Consider the following 19,232-nt stretch of genomic DNA (forward strand, 5'->3'; position numbering starts at 1 on the left):
CCGTTTCTCTTTGAACCTTTCGTCTTGGAGAGGAGGAACAATGTTCCGTCTTTATCGTACCTGAGCGTCGTATATCCACTGCTGATTTCCCTTGCTGCCGTGACACGGGTAGAGAATCACGTCCGTCCCGCTGTAATCGAGGCATGATTCGTCCCTCCGAATTTCGCCGGTTTTGCTCAGCATCCAGTACTAAGGATTAGAAAGTTTTTTTTTTTTCGCGTTAGAACGACTTCAGATTTCTATCGTTGTACGTACGGCTCATGGATCCATTAAGTTAGCTGTAAACGAGGCGGGGTTGACGTTCCGAATTTCAAAGGTTCGGAAAGAGCCTGTTTATGAATTATTTGCTGGCGAAAATTGAAGTAAGGAAATCAGTCTTTGACGATACAACAATGTTTCGAATTGTCGGAAACCCGACGGCTCGAAGTTCCGAAATCCAAGATTACGATAGTTCAAGTTACCGTGGAGTGAAGTTCCAAAAATTTAAATATACTCACAAGGCGTAGTTTAATCAACGAGTGGGTGTAAAAAATCATAAGTAGCGAAAATGTGAATTACCAGGATGCCGAACGTGAAAATATCGAAACATCAAAACACAGAAAGATTAAAGTGGTGAAATTTTACTAAATGAAAAATTCACAGAACTGAAAATCATTCGAAATTTCGGTGTTTCAAGTCTTTTAATTTTCACATTTTCGCACTTTCGGAACTTGGACTTTTTGGAGTTGCGTCCTCACGGCACTTTGTCTTTTCGGAACTTTGAACGTTGGGCTTTGGACCACTCGAAACTTTGATGTTTCGTCAAAGTTCGACTTCTTTACTTTTAAGCTTTGCCACCAAAAAATTCGGAATTGGCCGCTTTCGGAACTTTTCAAATTCGGAACTTCAACCCCGCCCCTTGCAAACGATCCGGGACGGACATTTCGAATGTTCTACAATTTTGATATCTTGTAATCCTCCACGTTTTATACTTCTAGCATTTGTTTCTTGGATTTACAAAAAATATATGGATCAATTTGTCAAACTTAAATAGATTGATTTTCACACTCAAACTTTAATCGTACCGTTATGGCGAAAAAAAAAAAAAATAAAAAATACGGTCCAAGGTGTTTTTGATGTATGAAAATGAGATCTTTATCAGTATCCGTTTTAGGCTAGATTATATCATGAATTTTTTACTGTCGAAATTTTTTTTATTCTACCGACGTTTCTAAACTTTGATCTCAAATTTGACATTTTTATCCGAAGCGAAATATCGTTCTATATAGAAATGTAGATAAGATAATCGATATTTTGCCGGAAGTGTAAATGAAATAAAAATATTTCGCTCATGAACTAAAGAAATTGTAAGCTTTTTGAAATCAATTCTGGCTCTCACAATGAACCTATTCCTGAAACTTTTCAGAAAAATGAGTTTAAATAAAAGTTGAGAAACGCATGAGAAAAAAAAAAAAAAACAGTTTATTGCGAGAAAAACGTGTTTTCGGTTAAACGGATTCCATGGTTGGAAATATAAAACTATCCGATACAGAAAACCGCTTGGGTTATTTATTCACCGCTATAACAGGATAGGATAAAAATTCAAATACGAAAATCAATTTATTCAAAGTTGAAAACATTGATCACAGTGTTTTTCTCAAACCTTAAGAGCCGGAGGTGAGAATCTCGCGAGATTTATTCGTCTCAGAACTCGCTGATTGTGAGATATAAAAATTGTCAAGAAAAAAAGAGAGGCAAAAAAGATAAAAAAAAAAAAACCGAAATCTCGGCCCTGGCACCGTTAACGACAGATAATTAACGATCCTGCCGATATGTTATACACATTCCTAAAACGACGACGACGGTGATTTCAACGTTTAAAGTAATAATTATTCGCCCTGATGTAAGAAGGATAATTTTTGTCAAAAACAAAAATCGTTCTCAACGGCGATTCGGTGACTCTAAACACGCGCGGTCGTATAATTTACGAAATGATTATGGTCGGCGACCATTGTCCATGTGCGACACTCGTCCGTAAAACCGCAGGCGTCGAAGCCAAACGGTTAATGAGCAGCGGGCATCAATAATTGAGTGCAGTGGTCCTCGAAATTGCGTTGATCCTGACAATTGCGACCCGTATACATACATTCACGTATGATGACAATTGTGTGCACGTGTACTTCAAACGAGCCACGTCCACGTCCACGTCCCACCCCGGGGAAATGATCAGCACTCACTCTACGATTACCGCAACGTGTAGTGCTTGCACCGTGACGTTATTTCGTCGTTAAAACGGTTTTAGGAAAATCGGAAAAAATCGCTATCCCAAATTAAACGTGAATTTGCATCAACGAATCTTCCTGGTCAAATATTCTGTGCGAAATCTCGCATGAATTATGACAAAAGAGAACAAAAAAAAAAAACTAAAAAAGACAACTCTGAAATGATATCCATTTTTCAGATCGATAATTAAATAAGTGGTTCAATTAGCAGACAAATTTTGAGTATCTTAAGGCAAAGATATATTCTCCATAATAAGTGTATTTACTTTTACTTGCAGCAGGATTTGAATTCGATACCGTTGAAAAACAAAAATCAAAAAAACCAGCAATTGTAATGAAATAATTGAACCGTAGGTAATTATTAACCTTGAAATCACCGCAGTCGCGTCTTTGGTTGTCTCACCTTCTCCTTTCATGAGGACGAAAGACAACTATTAAGTAGTTATTATGTACAGTGTAGTATAAAATATTAAAAATTTACAAAAAAGCAGCATGCAGGCTTTCTACACATGGCAACAAACATGCTTTAGGGTTTTTACAAAATTCACGGTGTTTATATAGTCGCATGCGGATCGTTGTTACTTTCAATACGTGCATGGGATGAAAATAATCAGGATTTGAACAAATATTTTTTGTCAATAATTTTCCTAATATTCGATTGAACCGAATGAAACCGAGCATTGATTTCCGTTTGCCGAACTTACAAATACGGCTCAATCGTTCGACAAAGTATAAACGACAATTTCCCGAGGTGAAAGATTTCCGTCAATTGAGCAAGAATAACTTCGCGTTTCAAAAATTGATGAAAAATAGTAGAAAAGTAAAAAAAAAAAAAAAACTCTTCCAACTGCAACGTGTATACCTATGTATATATATATATACATTAAACTCGTCTAATTATATATATATATAATTAGACGAGTTTAATTCGACGCTGCATAGACACGTTTCTACGCGAATTAAGCTACACGTTTGTCGTAAAATCGATAGAAAGGACGGCGCGTTGGATCAGTGTAAAAAATTAACTCATGTCAGTGAATATTGCATTTCATTGGTCACTGTCGGAAGGTGGAGGTCAGGGGAAGTTCAGTCAGCGATATAGTACAAGTAGAATGATATTTTGATCTGGAATTCAAGCGAATGAATGCGGAGAGATCGCGAAGCTACGTTTGAATTATTTATACGTATGCATATATAATATATATTTTATACTCGGGTATAGAATTTCGATTAAAAATGTAAATCAAGCGTGACACGTGTTATTATAGTTGCGCGTAATATGCATGAGAAGTGGGAGCTACGTGTTCGATGGGCAATTAAATTAATCAATAATTACCGTCAACCCTCAGCTGGGTTTTCTAATTACACGAACACGCGGCGTTTTCGGAGAGAAATTTTCCCAACGGAAGGGAAAGAAAATTAATTCTGTAGTCACAGGGGTGAAATTCTTCAACCGCAAACGGTACTAATTGATTTTCCTTACTCAATTATCGTTTCGTTTTCCTTATTACAAGAAATTACAAATTTACACGCAGTTTTCCATAATTATGAGTATACTGAGAGAAATTTTTAGTTCCGGTTACCGCTCAGTCCTTAACTATTTTCATTCTTTACCACAATCGAAAAATATAGTTCTAGGTAGAAAATGAAAATTAGTTTTCTTGCTGTTACCGGAAAGTCTATTATCCGTTACTATTCTTTCTCATTACGATCACTGTTGCTAGATTTTCTTGCAACTGTTGCGAAAATTTAATGCTCGTGCAACGATAAATTGACGTTAAAGCCTTGTTTGATTAAAAAAGTAGAGTAAACCGAAGAAACTGATTTTGCGTTTCAATAACCAAAAAAGGATCGATGATAGCGCAAAATGGTTAGGCGTAGCGCGTTTTTCGTAATTCCAACAATATTCAAACAGTTTTTTAAACGACACCTGTTTTACTGAATTTTTCTAGTTACTGTAACAAATGAAATTTTTCTCAGTGTATAAGAATGAAATTAAAACAATCGTAAAAAAACGGAAATAATACCACCGGAATCATTACACCATACATATCTATATATATATATACACACGCTCACATAATCAAACACCTAAAACGTACAGTCGTTAAATATTTTTTTAAACCTGTAACCAATTTTGCACGTTTATAAGTAGGTATATTTGAAATCGATGAGTACCTGCACCAGTAGACTTTTAGAAGAAGTTTAATGGGTTGTTATAATAGAACCATTCGCCCCGATCGATATTATTCTATAAATAATGATTGTATCCAGTGTGTTTGAGCACGATGAAAAAGTAAAATATGAACGTAAGTACACAAATTAGTTTTACATTCAAAGATTAGCACCTGACACCAATTACTTTGCTCGCCCGTTGCGGGTCCGGTTTCAACAAAATACGCATTACCGAGAAAAATTTCGTCTTGTGTTCGCTTCAAAAAAAAAAAATAAAAAATTGTCGATCATTTTCACTTTTCGCCAAATGAAACGATCACGAATCTACGATCAAAATTTCATAATTTCTACATCCAAGATGGCGGAAATAAAATCTAAATAAACTATCGAAATTCGACAATTCTGACCGAAAATTAACATTTTTCCATATTCAAATAGTCGTACGAACTAACGAAGATCACTCGAAGCTGTAAATAAACTGTGATAAAGCTTAGGACATGGAAATTTTTGATTTGAGACACTTGAGCATCCGACTATGACTGAAAAAGTTAATTTGCAAACTGAAAAAAAAAGATTTACTACCGCGATTTGAAGAGATTGAAATTTCATTGTAAACAGTTACTAGGACCACATTTTTTAGTAATTTCAACAACGTCTCAATCGTTATCGAAACGATGATATTAATTTTCACGAAATTTTTCTCAGTGGCACGATATTGTGGTTTTTTTTTTTTTTTTTTTAATATTTCTTCTGCAAAATCGGCTTTATCCTGGATTTTACCTGATTGCCACCCTGTCCGTGACACGGCCAGAGGCCGACAGGCTGGTGCAGGTCCTCGGGTTTCCCTGGCGAGTCTATACACACGGCGCTAGAGCGCTGTCTTATCTGAATTCAAACGAAGAAGAGTATCGAATGAAAATCTTTCCCTTTCTATGCTTGACGAATTCGTCTTTCGCTGGGTCGTATTCGCATTAACAGGGGAGGTTTAATGAAGATAAGAAAAAAAAATAAAAATTTCCGGATCCAAAAATTTCTCCTTCGCTTCGTATCGCGCTTGTACAGCGGCAGCCGACCTTTAGATTCAAGATAATCAAAAAAAAAAAAATAAACCTGTCACAAAAAAAAAAAAACAAGCAATAAAAATCAAAAACAATGAACTTATTTTATTAATAACAAATTAATGCGCGCGCAAACTCATACAAACTTGAATTCTTCACATCCATTCAAAACTCTGTCGCAGCTTCTGCTTTAGTTTCCAAGCATACCTAGAAATATGTTAAAATCGTTGTACCGATTACGCGAGATTATATTTTAATCTCTGTTCGGCGTACCTTCGGAATAAATTCAATATGACACGCTAATAGATTATTCAGCATGAGAATACGTCTCTTGTCGAAATATTGATAGATTTTGCTTTTCTCGAGTTTCATTATTACTATTATTATTGTTATTATTATTGTTTTTGTTGTTTTCATTACTAAAATTATTAATTTCACCGCTTTTAAGAAAAGAGGCTTTTATCTCAAATTTAACGATCCTGTATATACAGAGTTTAAAAATACAATAAATTGTGTAACATACGTTAGAAAGCAGCCAAAATAAAAAAAAAAAAATAAATAAAAAACCGCAACGCAACAACATGTAAAATTTACCAACGAAAATAAAAAAATAACTAACACAAACAAAAGTACGCATACATACATAATACAAGACAAAAATGATGTCCGATGGGCAGCAATGTGTAAGCTTGCAAGCTTCGGTGTTAAGAATTGGTTGCAAGAAACTTATTTGTAATAATAAATGAAAGAAAGAGATTAAAAAAAAAACACTCGACGTAATCGTAAGGGATTTGGGTTGGGTGGAAAAATATGCCGTGTTTAGAAAGAATTTACCGACGAGTTTGAGGGGAAAATTTAAATAGAGGATATACATATGCTATACCTGTACTTACTACAGAATTTGTTTTTCATCGAAGATATTATTATATATTCGTTGAACGAACGGCCGGCGTAGTTTGAGGTAAAAAGAGAAAAAAAAAAAGAGAGAAAAAAATTTTCCCCATCTCGCCGTTCACTCTCTATTTCCACCGGGAGAAAACAAATCGAATTTAGTCTCGTGACGGAGATAGGCAAACAAAGGGTAACACGTTGAATCGAAACAGTATGGAGGAGTACGAGGAACGTGAGCTTTATCGAAATCTGCAGTCCGTGCATCGGTGGTAACGAGGAAATTAAACCGGATTTCGTGCGGCTGTGATATAACTTCTACGGCATGGTAAATAAAAGAAACGGAATGGAAATTCGTGTTTTGTTATCCCGCAGGCTGATGGAACAATAACCATCGCTTCCGGCTCACCCCGCTCAGTATTAAACGAGTTTTACTACGGTAGGAATCAATAGCTAGAGGAGATTATCCTCAGGGGAGTGCGGGTTGCATACCGCGTTATATATAACAACGGTAGCCGAATAGCTCGTGCATCCAATTACATTAACTACGAAGATAGATATAAATCTCAATCCCCGTTTGTTATTGCCGGTAAAATATCGTCGACGATAACGTTCGATTATTCGGATATAAATCGCGACGGGGTAAATTTGAAACGAGACTTTCCGGACAAAACGTAAGAAAACTACCGAACGGACGATGGTTAAAAATCCAAAAAAAAAAAAAAAAAAAATTGGAGCAGAAAAGTATTAAAAAAAAAAAAAAATTAAGCTGTAGTTGAAAGATTTTTGCGACTGTTGTGAGAGGGAAAAATTATTGTTATAACTTTTGTAACTTCGACAAGAATTACCGCGTTACAAAGGGTGTGAAATTTTTCTCTGCTCACGAGGGAAATGAATTCGAATTAAGGGGATAAATTTTTTTTGTTATTCGATTACTCAAAGTAACGAAGTGAACGAAATACGAGTAGCGCGTGAGGAAAAAATTGGCCAAGCAAAAAAAAAAAAAATTTCCATGCTGAACGAGTACGAATTTGCAACCTTCAGGCGATTTTCTACGTGTTTCAACGGGAATTCTACCTGATTTCCGCCCTGCCGATGACAAGGGTAGAGTCCAGCCGGTTTGTGAAGGTCCCCTTTTCGGGCCGGTGAATCTAAGCAGGTCGAAGCACCCTCTCCGAGATTTCGAACCTAGGTTGTTAGTTGTTGTAGATTTTATTTCGTAAAATTTTGTTAATTTTAACAAGTATATATATATATATGCGTGTATGTAGAATCGATGTGGCATCTGCTGCTTTGAGAAAAACTAGTATACACGTATATAATCAGGTAAAATACAATCCCTGACAGAAATTATTCATTAAGATTGCATCGAGGAAAAAAGTAATACAAGCTTGTAATTCCGATCTTTGATTCAGCTCTCGCCTTCCGTCGTCATCTGTTCTGAAAAAACTAAGATTCAAAGAATCAAGTACAAGAACGAAAGATTTTCAACGAGCTTGAATTCTGAAGTGAATTCAGCTTATAGGTATGTCACTGAAATATTATCAAACTGTTTAAAATTACGTGGAAAATGACTGTGAGTTGTTACGAATTTTATATCGAATGGGTTAAAATTCTTGCGATCTGTTTAACGCAAAAATTTACGAACTGATTAACCTTTGGAGAGGAAAAAATGAAAAAAAAAAAAAAAAAACGAAACAATCACCGAGGCTTTGATGAGAATACAAAAATAACGATTCGGCGTACGGAAAATTGATGATTCGTTAAACGTTTGCACGAATTGGAAGGGTCGGACCGAAAAAGAGGAGCGAAGGGTGTAGAAAAGGAAAAAGAGAGAAGTATCTTATGAAAAAAAAAAAACAACATTCCGCAGAATAATTTTCCTCCTTTTTTTCGCGTTTCTCCGGAAACCGTGAAGTAAAAACATTTATGCGGCACGAGGGTGAGAATTTGTTCGAAATGAACCTTGCGCGGGTGTATTCGTGTGTTTGTGTGCGCGTTTGCGTGTGTGTCGGGGGGGGGGGGGGAAGGAAAATTGTTGCACGTATAGCCGAGGCAGAGATAGAAATTACTTCCGGTGCAATTCGTCCTGGAATTATTCACGGCACTTGGAGCTTTCCACCTGCACATCTGCCGGTGTTACAGTTTCCGCAACCGGTTCTGGACCAGAAGTGCGGCGCAGACTTCCCGAAACTAGCTGGCCGAGTGCGTCCGTACAGGACTACAAGAGGTACGTACGTATCCCGCGGCTATAAATTCCCTCGAGAATTCTCCACCCCCTCCCCCGTCACCGATTTTTGTAATATATCGTATATACGAGTACGTTTTGTACGGATACTCTTGTATTTTATGCCCGTTTCTCCAGGTTGCAAAAATATTCGAGACGACGAAAAAGAAGAGGAAAAAGCAAACAAACGGTAACAAAGACAAAAAGAAGAAAAGGATAGCAAGAGGAAATGCTGGAAATATAAAAGGCAAAAGGAACGGGGTGGAACTTGAGGTACGGAAAAGTGTACAAAAGGAAATGAGGGATGGAAACGGGTGGAATGTGAAAAAGAGAAAGGAAAAAAAAAATAGAGAGAGAGAGAGAGAGAGAAAAAAAAGTGACAAAGTAGGTATAACGGGAAATAAAAGACGCGACGTCATACCGCCGCGGTTAGAGCCTTCGTCTCCTGCTGCTGTTGCCGCTAGGCGAGTTGCGGGAATTGCGAAATTGTTATTTCGCATACACCCCCACGTGGCAATACCTTGTGTATATATACAGCTATATATGTATAACGTTATAAAACCCGGCAAACGCCGAATCCCACACGACGGCTCATCCCCCGTTCATCCAACGTTCATTGTTTGTTCCGAGTCGAAACTTTACCCCAGATTTTAAAATCACAGCTTTTATCTGTGACAGGAACGGTATTTGAGAAGGGTTGTTTAAGTGCGGGCGGTGGCGGATTTTTATTGTTCCGAGAAAGAGAGAAAAGAAACAAAAAAAAAAAAAAAAACAAGAAGAAAATGACGAAAATAAAATAAAAATGAAAAGACGAGAGTGGAGATCGAGGTTCAAAAATTATGAACGCTGTGAAATGTTGAATTTTCAAAAAACAGGAAAATCTATCTCGTATCATTTTCGAATGTAAATATAACAAAAATACAGAATTCCGACTATCCTTATACGCTTTGACTTCGTATATACAACTATTTTTTGTTTTTTCTTCGTGTTTTTTTTTTTTTTTTTTGTTTATTTTTGTTTCAGGTACTTTTCACTTTCCTTTCGACAAACGTCATTACAACCGCATCGTAAATCGAATCACTCGGATTGGCGGGATAGGATACGCAGAGAGGATGCATGATCGGTTAATCCATAAGCCGGAGGAATGACGGGAATTGATGCTCGTCAATGGATCCGGAAGTTATGCAGAGCGCGCTACTCGACGTGGATGGTTTGCATTCCCCTTCGCTCTCTCTGCACAATCATTATATGTATGATACCCGACATTGTGATGCAATCAGAGGTATTGTTTCGATCCCGAGATAGAAACGCTCTGGCACTAATGGGCCGTGGTGATGCCGCAACCCCATTCCGCGGCTTCGAGTGCAAGAGTTCTCTCTTCTCCTTCGAAACAGAGCGTCCGAATTCCGCGTTCGTTGTAGGTTTCGAATAAAAGCCTCGGTGTTTTCCTTCTTCCTGTTTTTCTGTTATTTTTACTTTTTTTTTTTTCTTTTTTTCTCTCGGGAAAAGGATAAGGAGAATGTAACGCGAACAAACTGACGGTAGCATTAAAAACGTGGATTTAGAGCTGCGGCCTCTCTGGATCGGACGGCAATGGTGATCCTGAAGGGAAATGTTCGAATATCCTTGATCACCTGGAGCAACACTCACCTCGCCAGAAGCGACAGCTTCACCCGGAATGAACAATTCCGGATATATATTGTCGAGGTACCACTTGAACGGTTTGCAGTTCAATTTCTTCCGCAACGCTTTGCGGTCCGATACGTCCCCGTAGTTTCCCTGCGAATGAAAATAATGGTCGTATGAAATTTTTGTCAAAGGTTCGACAAACGCGTGGCTGAAAGAAAAGTGTATCGCCGGCACGTGTTTTATCGACTCGCAATTAAAGAGGGGGAGGGATAAACAAAAACCTACAATCCGAAACAACAATCGTTCAATTTCAGTATCTCGACGCACATTTGCTACGGCAATTTTAACAATGTTATACAAATGTTTGTTTGACTCCCGTACATTAATCCTGAAACAAAGGGAGAATAAAAAAAAAAAAGAAACAATTTCCTCTCTCTAGACCCGAGCAAGTGGTTTCGATTTGAAATTGTAAAACGTAGTAAACGCGAAGTTTATAGTTTTAGCAGATATATACAGAGATAAAACTTCTTCACCGCATTATATATTCAACTTCTAATCTCGAGGAATTTGTGCGTACGAAACAGTTCGCCAAGGTTTTCGTTAAATACTTTATAAAGAACGAGAACGAAGATTCGGTCTAGAAATCCAGCAGCAATTTTTTAACTGTTTCTATTATTATTACCAAGTTTCATTTTTGTGGAAACTTTATTTTTCGCGAGGCAACGGGAGCTTTACGTATATGGACGTCGGATGCAGAGGATGAATAAGAAACGAATTTTACTGCGTTACTTAAACTTATGGGTTTTAAAATCGTCCTTACTTTGTCCTGTCCAATCCTCTGGTAGTAATACTTTGCGTACTCGTCGAGCCAGACTTCGCTAAGGCGGATGCTGTTGCGTTTCAGAACGTTTACTCCGCTTCTCCATTTGTAAGGGGATCGTTTTCTGAATATGTGCCCGACGTGGGAACACGGCACGATCTCAAGGGTACCTTAAAACCGATACGGAAAATGCGGTTGAAACGAAGTTACCAAGCGAAATGTATCGACCTGCGGTGTATTTGGTAAAATTGTCACAAGTCAGGATATTCGTCTCAGGTATTACACTTTCATCCCTCGTCCTTTGCGTATTCCTTAAAATCCGCGTGGCGAACGATTATCAACGATCGCAGGTTGCAGAATGAGGCAAAAAAGGAATTTAACCTTCTTCTCATTTCAACACTTTTCATTTCCAAGATCTTTCATTTCTTTTCTAACAGGCTGTATTCAAGTACGAGAGAGAAAAAAACTCTCAAAGAAAGGTAGAAAAAAAAAGAAAAGAAAATAAAATATGTGCACCGTTTCCAGACACAAGCTGTAGAAATTTATTTTTACCGCGCAGTGTTATATTTGCTACCGCGTTTGTAATGGCAACGAATAAAATTCTCACCTCCGCACATCCAAGTCTTGAAAGACAGCTCGAGGTTCTCACCACCCCATATATCGAAGCCGCTGTCGTAAGTTCCGAGTCTTTCAAAAAAGGCACGGTCGATCGAAAAGAGCCCCCCTGCCATCGTCGGTGACCAGACCGGCTCTGCTGAGTTCTGGTGTTTCTTCTTTTCTCGTTCAGGCACGGCGTGCCAATTGAACTGTAAAAGTAACGTCAGCCAGATCAGCACCGTTACTTTTCAAGTTTGAAATGTTCGCAGTGGTGTCCGGATTTAGCAGATTTTGCTGTAGGATATACCGGTACGAGATGATGAATACGAAAAAGAAGAAGAAGGAGATGGAAAGGAAGGCGAATAGAAGGATGAACACGCAGATTAAGGTGGAGATGAAGATGAAGAGGACGAAGAAAATAAAGAATAAGATTAAGAAGGTGAAGAAAATTAAAGAAAAAGATGAGGAATATGAAGAAGATAAAGAAGCGAAGAAGAAGTAGAAGATGACGAAGAAAAGGGAGATGAAGGTGGAGATGAGGAAGGTGACGAAGAAAAATAAGCGAAGAAGCAGATGTCGAAGAAGGCGAAGACAAAGACGAAGAAGATGATGAAGAAACGGGAGATGACGATGAATACAAAGATGAAGGTGGAGATGAGGATGAAGATGAAGGAGAAAGTAAAAAAGAAGATGAGGAAGATGAGGAATATGAAGAAGAAAAAGAAGCGAAGAAGAACAAGATGATGAAGATGAAGATAAAGATGAACGTGCAGATGAAGGTGGAGATGAGGAAGATAACGAGAACGAAGCTGAACATGAAAAGGAAGATGAAGAGGAAAATGAAGAAGGAGATGAAGAAGAAGAAGAAGAAGAACAAGTGGAAGTGGAAGGAGAAGGAGATGACGTACCTGGAGGTTCCAGTCAAAACCACCGACGTTGACGCCCCCCGAATCTCGCCAGTGGTACTCGAGCGTCGAGTCATCGATGACGTCGATGACGGGACAAACGACCGTCGTAGAGTCCCTCGCGATTCGGTCGAGGAGAGGCTCCAGCCACCCTTCGGTGCACTCGCAATGACTGTCGAGGTATGTGAGGACCGGAGCTTTCGCAGCCGCGGCGCCGAGGAGACGCGCCCTGATCAGTCCCTCCCTCTTAGGAGCCCTGATGATCCTCACCTTCGGGTAATTCATCATGTAGTCCTCGAGCTGCCGCTTCAGGTGAGCTAAAAACGGGGATCGGAATAGAGTTGAGAACTGAACAAGGTCCTTGTTGTCGGTAGAGAAGAATCAGTTGCACCGATTAAATCGCGGCCAAATGACAATTTCACTTACTGCGCCTGCAGCTTGTAAACGTTGGTCGTTAATTTAATCATTGACATCGATGTTTGAAGGAAATTTCACTTTCGTTCATTGAATAAAATAAATTTCTCGCGTGACTGCGATTTGGTTGGTGTTGGCAATTTTTTTGACTCATCGTAATCGTCCACCCATTGTTTTAAACTTCCTCCTTCTCTTTGTTTAAGGTAAACATGTAACAACGGAGGTCGTTGTATGATAGATAATAACTTCGAAAATGAAATGTTTTACTAAGCTTCGACATTTTCGAGTGATCTAGACTGTAGAGAATCACTTTAGATTATTTTCAGACAGGTGTCTTGGTGTTCTAATCAAGTTTTTGTACAACGGTATCTGAAGAACGAATCGACCGATTTTTATAAGAACTTATTAAGTTTTCGGCTGAATCGTTTCGGCAGTTTTTGAGTCATTTGAATGAAACCAAATTTCACCAAAATATTATTTCTCAATGTTTACGAAGCTCTAAACCGCTTGTCATTTTGCACAACCATTCAAGTTGATCCCACCTTACGAGTTTGGAAGAATTGAAAATTATCACCATTCTGTAATTTCATGATTATACAATTCTCTGAAACGCAGAGAACCGTGCAATCGAATGAAAACGTTACTAACTCCAACCTTGTCATATTTTCGCGTATTTAATTATACGGAAGATACCAACCAAGTAGAAATTATACGACCGGATACACTTAATTCCAATATTTGCTCAGAGTCTGCTTCGCGGCATTCTGCAGTGCAGCGGAGTTTCGTTTAAACCGAACAATAGCAGCTGCTCCGCTTTTCCTATCCCTGCTGACTCTCGAGTGCACGTCTCAAGTTTCGTCCTTTAATTCCATGAAAATGTAAGTATCGGTTTTTCAACCGCTGGCTGCAAAAATAGCGAGGCACCGCCGGCGAACGGCGGCACGAATATGAGCAAGAATTTCGCCTTGTCGATTTTTTTCCGCTCCTTTTCATTGCAGTATTCCGTATTTGACGATCGTTTTAATGAGAAGTGTCCTTTTTTTTCCACAAATTAGAACTACAATTATTGCTTTTTTTTTCAAATTCCTTGACATGTAAATTTACTTTGGTTGCATTGTGAATGACGAAAAAACAAAATTGAAAGAAAAAAAAAAATAAACAATCGTGTGTTACTGCAGTTTTGTTGAAATATTTCTTTTTTCTTTCAAATCTTCAAATTGTTACGTGATTGCCTTACACGGTTATTGTTAACATCGAGTTTCACTTCGCAATGCAGTTTTATTCTTATTAATTGACGGAGCGTGGAGAGTGATACTTAAGAGGATACTACAATCCGTCTTTACCAACAGAGCAAGTATTCACTCTTCTTTACCAATATCAAAGCCTGCGCAGTACTCGTGTAAAAATGTCGCAATCAACGCAATCCTGCCTGAGAATGATATTCGAAAATTTTTTTGCATCACGCGAGAATAATTCGAGGAAATATATTTCTACAATCAATTGGTGATTCAATTATAGGAATACATTTTCTGGCCTTCGTTACGCGTAAAACAATAAAGTATCTTCGATAATCTTGTTCGGCATCGAATACTGCGATATTTTTCTATCAGCGGATACGCAGGCTTTGGTGATAATGAAATAAAAAATAAAAAAATTTAAAAAAAGTGACATTTTACTCTGTCGGTAAGGACTGACTGCAACATCCTCTTAAATATACTGAAACTTGGGAGAGTCAAGTATCGGAAAAGGGGTAAGGTAATTTAAATCGGTGAATTAGAGTCCCTTTCAACTGGTCACAGTCGGTTAAGCCCGAGGCTGAGCCGCGGGCTTAGCGAAGGCTCTGACGGTCACGGGCAGAAAATTTTCCTTCGAGAGAATGGATCGGCGCCCAGACTCGCTGCTAATTGCCACGTGGTGTCCCTGATTCGGTACGATTATTACGCTGGAAGCTCGTAAATTCGAATAACGCTGCCGGTAAAGCGGGATTACTTCTTCGCTGGGTTCGGTCGACTTCTATGAGCCGAAGAGTCGATGAGGGTCGCGGCCTTGTCTATGCAGATCTCAGATTGAACAATCATGGCACGGTTCGTCGAAGATCGCGAGAACGGAGCGCGATGAAGACAATTCGGCGGAATGTTCGAAAAATAGAAAGAAACGAAACCAATGACACATAAAATATACTGCGAAGGGAAAAACAGCTCTTCCAACTTGCTTTGACAAGATGAAATCTTTTTCGTTCAAAGGTTTTTGCGCGGTTTGAGTCACGGTTTTTAGATATTCGATTTTTAAAGTGCGAAAACTGAGGGTATTCACTGTATCAGTAGGTATAGAACCCGAATTGATTTTAAAATTGAGCTAATTCTTGCATTCTTTGATATAAATTTCATGCTGTGCAGTGAAATCAGAATCAATGATTACCCTAATCGTACTCTTCGGGTACACTGGATTGTCTCATCCTCGTAGAAGTTTTACGCTGAATAAAAAATGTTTAAAGTTATCAAAAAAGAGAAGAAAAATATAGTTTAAACCTGACTTTCCCGTGGCTGAAAATGGATGTCACGGTCTTTGTTTTAACCGGCTTCCCAACACTCTTTGTTGTCGACATGGACAATCGGAGTGGTGGTAACTTGATAAGAAACGACGGCGCGGGTCCGTTCAGTAGGGAAATCTTTTTCCTTGTTAGACCGCAGACTCGGCGGCAGTCATTCTGAGAAATCCATAATAAATACGGCGACTAAGCCGCAGATAAATCGCATCCGTTTCGCAAAGTCTGGGATGGAGGATTGCGCGAGTGGTTGCACGGGGATTAAACGTTTGCATGTTCATTACGGCTAATTTCCTCGGCGTGCAACACATCAAGAAAATAGGAAGGATCGAGCTGCCTCACCTCCGTTTTACACCACATCCCACAATCCTCCGAGGGTTTAAACTTATTTCCCGCCGCACCGCCTCCGAAGAAATTAAGTTTAGAAAAAATTTTTGTACACACCTCGGTATCAGGATTTTCGAAGCTACCTAAGCTTCGATTATACGCGAAAAGTACACTGACCGCATTTTAAATACCGTTGTAAAATTCGTTACCAAGAAAATGTTGCTCAATTTTTTTTTTTTTTTTTTTTCTCAACTAAACACCATAAATTTTTCATACGATACGAACGATGAATGTTTTGAGTATTTGTTAAAAAAAAAAAAAAAAAAATATCTTCGAGAGTGAAAATTTAGAAAAAAGTAAACAAACGTCAGATTTCTCGCGTCGATGGATAAATGATAATCTAATCGGAGAATAATCGGTTCTGTAACACATTGCGAAAAGAGAATTGTAGCAATTGGGAGATTTGTGGTTGAAAGGAACGTGGATTAAAGAAAATCCTCTTCATACTTTAGGCTATACATGTATACTTATAAAACCTTAATACGCACTTGCCTTTCTCTACACTGAGAAAAATTTCATTTGTTACAGTAACTAGAAAAATTGATTAAAACAGGTATCGTTACAAAAAACTGTTTGAATATTGTTCGAATTACCGAAAACGATTTACGCGTAACCATTTTGCGCTATCGTCGATCCTTTTTTGGTAATTGCAACGGAAAATCAATTTGTTCGGTTTACTCTACTTTTTTAGTTAAACAAGGCTTTAACGTCAATTTATTCTTGCACGAGCATTAAATTTTCGCAACAATTACAAGAAAATATAGCAACAGTGATCGTAATGAGAAAGAATAGCAACGGATACCAGACTTCCCGGTAACAGCTAGAAAACTAATTTTCATTTTCTACCTAGAACTGTATTTTTCGATTGCGGGTAAAAGATGAAAATAGTTAACGACCGAGCGGTAACCGGAACTAAAAATTTCTCTCAGTGTATATGAACATAAAAATTTATTTTCGCGGCGTTGATTTCTCTCAGTTTCGCAACTTTACTCACGTGTGCATTATACTACGTATATACGTATCTACCAATTTTGATAAACGCCCGAGCTCGAGTACGAAATATATATAAATATATACACACGTGTAGCGCACATTCTCAACCGATGGAAAATTATCCGCTTGAGAGGGTGATGAAATAATCAGCTTCGGCACGCGTTGTGCCGTTGCTTATGCATACATGTATGCACGCATATGTTATACACGTACATTATAGGTCAGAGTTTTTATTCGTTAGTATGGGAAGCTTGCAGGTCACTATGTTTATACGTGATTCACTTCAGCAGAGTCGTTTGGCTTATCTCAAGCTTTTAAGGAAATATATGGCCCCATCTACTTTACTCATTATTTTTCAAACACAACCCGCAAAGCTCACCGCTTAACGCGAGCTTTTCGAGTTCTTTACTATTTGCCTTATCTCGTTTTTTTCTTCTCTTCAACGTCACGTTCGCCTTTTCTCACTTGTATTCTACATACGTACCTAAGAGTTGCGATGTGTTTTTTCATTTTCTTTTCTTTTCTTTTCTTTTTTTTCAACTTTACATACCGATCAAAAAAGCCTGTACTACATCGCTCAAAAATTAAGAAGAAAAAAAACGCACACACGTACGCACGCGCGTACTGTGGGCATTAAAACAATCCCGACAAATGTTCGCGTCAAGTGTTGTAATAAATTGTGTTAACAGCACTGATTCGTTCGAAATGATTCCACCGATTGGAGATCGACTGCAAAAAGTGTAGAGATAAAAAAAAAAAAAGGAAAATGGAAATCGGGAGAAAATGAAACAACAGAAGGAGCCAAAGGAAGAAAAAAAAAAGGGACAGCGAAATGTAGATAGTCGTTTATAATTACTACCACGAGTGGGATTTTTATAGTTGTTCCTTTTTTACCTTCTGGTGTTGTTGTTGTTATTATTATTACTATTGTATATTTCTTTTTTTTGTCCCCAATGCAAGCCCGATTCACCGAACGTTTCCGCTCGATATCGTGCGGAACAGCCGCTTGTAACCGCATTTTACGTATTATTTGGTGAGGGTTGGACGAGTGCTATGTATGGTAATTCAAATGTAGGAAAGGGGGCTGAATCTGGTCGTTTTTCGTTTACCCGTGAAAACCCGAACTGCGGTTCATCTTCTCGGTGAAACACGCAAACATGCGCAAAAAAAAAAGAGAGAAAAAAAAAAAAACCAACCCACACCGTGCACTCTGCACGTCGAGCTCGACGTGTGCAAGCAATTATATCGTAACGTGCAATTCACCGTTATACGCAATAGATTTCACGCCCATTATCAGTCGTACTTTTTTTCAACCGGTCGGACTGGGAGAAATTTTTATTTATTTTTTTATGTTTGGATTAGTTTAACACAGAATTTTTGACTGTATACATATTTTGATGTGATCGAAATATGTATAAAATGTGAAAATTCGTTTTTCAGGCGTAAACGGAAAGTCTAATTTTTATAATACTCACTCCTACTATACTGTATCGTATTGTATTACAACTGTAGCGATAATAAATTGACGGTAAAACCTTATTTAATGAACTAAACAAACAGATTTAATGTTACAAATACGATAACCATACTGAATTGTTACTTGTAAGAAATTTCGTCGTAAATTCAACAATTTTTATGAAGACGTTATTGGAAAAACAACAATTTCACCATGATTTTCTAGCAGCTATACGAGAACGGAATTTTTTTTTTCTCACCGGTACGAATATAAACAGTGCAATTGGGACAGTAAATTTCACGGAAAAGAATGACGATTATGGACGGAATAGGAAAAATCACGAATCAGGTGGAAAATGTACGGCGATAAGACGTAAATATCAGCGATTTAATTTTCCCCCTGTATACCATTTGCAGTTCGATGATTTCCGGCTTTAAATTTCAGATTGAAAATCTCTGAACGTACAGCGATTAGGCGATTTGTAAATATTTATCGAACGTGACTTGTTATTATAGGGTAAAAAGAAGCTGAGTTTACCGACGATCATAAAAGTATGTATCAAAAAACAAAAAAAAGAATTGAGCAAACCAAAAAAGAGTCGCGGCAGGATCTGTAACCCGTCAAATTGAAAAAAAAACTTGACATCCATATTTATTGCAGCCACATATATCGCTTCTTTTCGAGTTATACTCTCTAAATATGAATCGGTTATAGGTAGGGTGGAGTTGCGAATTAGCAATCTTTGTTTATTGATGTAAATTCAAGGATTTCAATCGTTTCTGCTACGAAAAATCTATGGTAGCAATGAATATCAGTGCAGCTTTCAACCGCCAAATTATCCGAAAATAAAATGTCACATCGCTCAGGGCCGAAAAAC

The 19,232-nt window shown here is 38.1% G+C and overlaps 1 protein-coding gene across 4 annotated transcripts in view; it reads right to left on the bottom strand.

Annotated features, from left to right (window-relative positions):
• The window catches only part of LOC107219802 (putative polypeptide N-acetylgalactosaminyltransferase 9), a 195,960-nt gene that overhangs the window by 4,110 nt on the left and 172,618 nt on the right, over positions 1-19,232 (bottom strand). For 3 of the 4 annotated variants that reach the window (XM_046736699.1, XM_015658145.2, XM_046736700.1), the window contains 6 exons: positions 12,564-12,877; positions 11,666-11,864; positions 11,059-11,228; positions 10,260-10,388; positions 7,460-7,570; positions 61-189 (listed from right to left, as the gene is read on the bottom strand). In XM_046736699.1, coding sequence (XP_046592655.1) covers positions 61-189; positions 7,460-7,570; positions 10,260-10,388; positions 11,059-11,228; positions 11,666-11,864; positions 12,564-12,877 — 1,052 coding nt within the window. Of the gene's footprint in view, positions 1-60; positions 190-5,216; positions 5,322-7,459; positions 7,571-10,259; positions 10,389-11,058; positions 11,229-11,665; positions 11,865-12,563; positions 12,878-19,232 lie in introns of all 4 variants that reach the window. The other variant, XM_015658146.2, reaches the window with a different exon arrangement.

The sequence above is a fragment of the Neodiprion lecontei genome, chromosome 4 (genome assembly GCF_021901455.1).
Source record: "Neodiprion lecontei isolate iyNeoLeco1 chromosome 4, iyNeoLeco1.1, whole genome shotgun sequence".
NCBI lineage: Eukaryota > Metazoa > Arthropoda > Insecta > Hymenoptera > Diprionidae > Neodiprion > Neodiprion lecontei.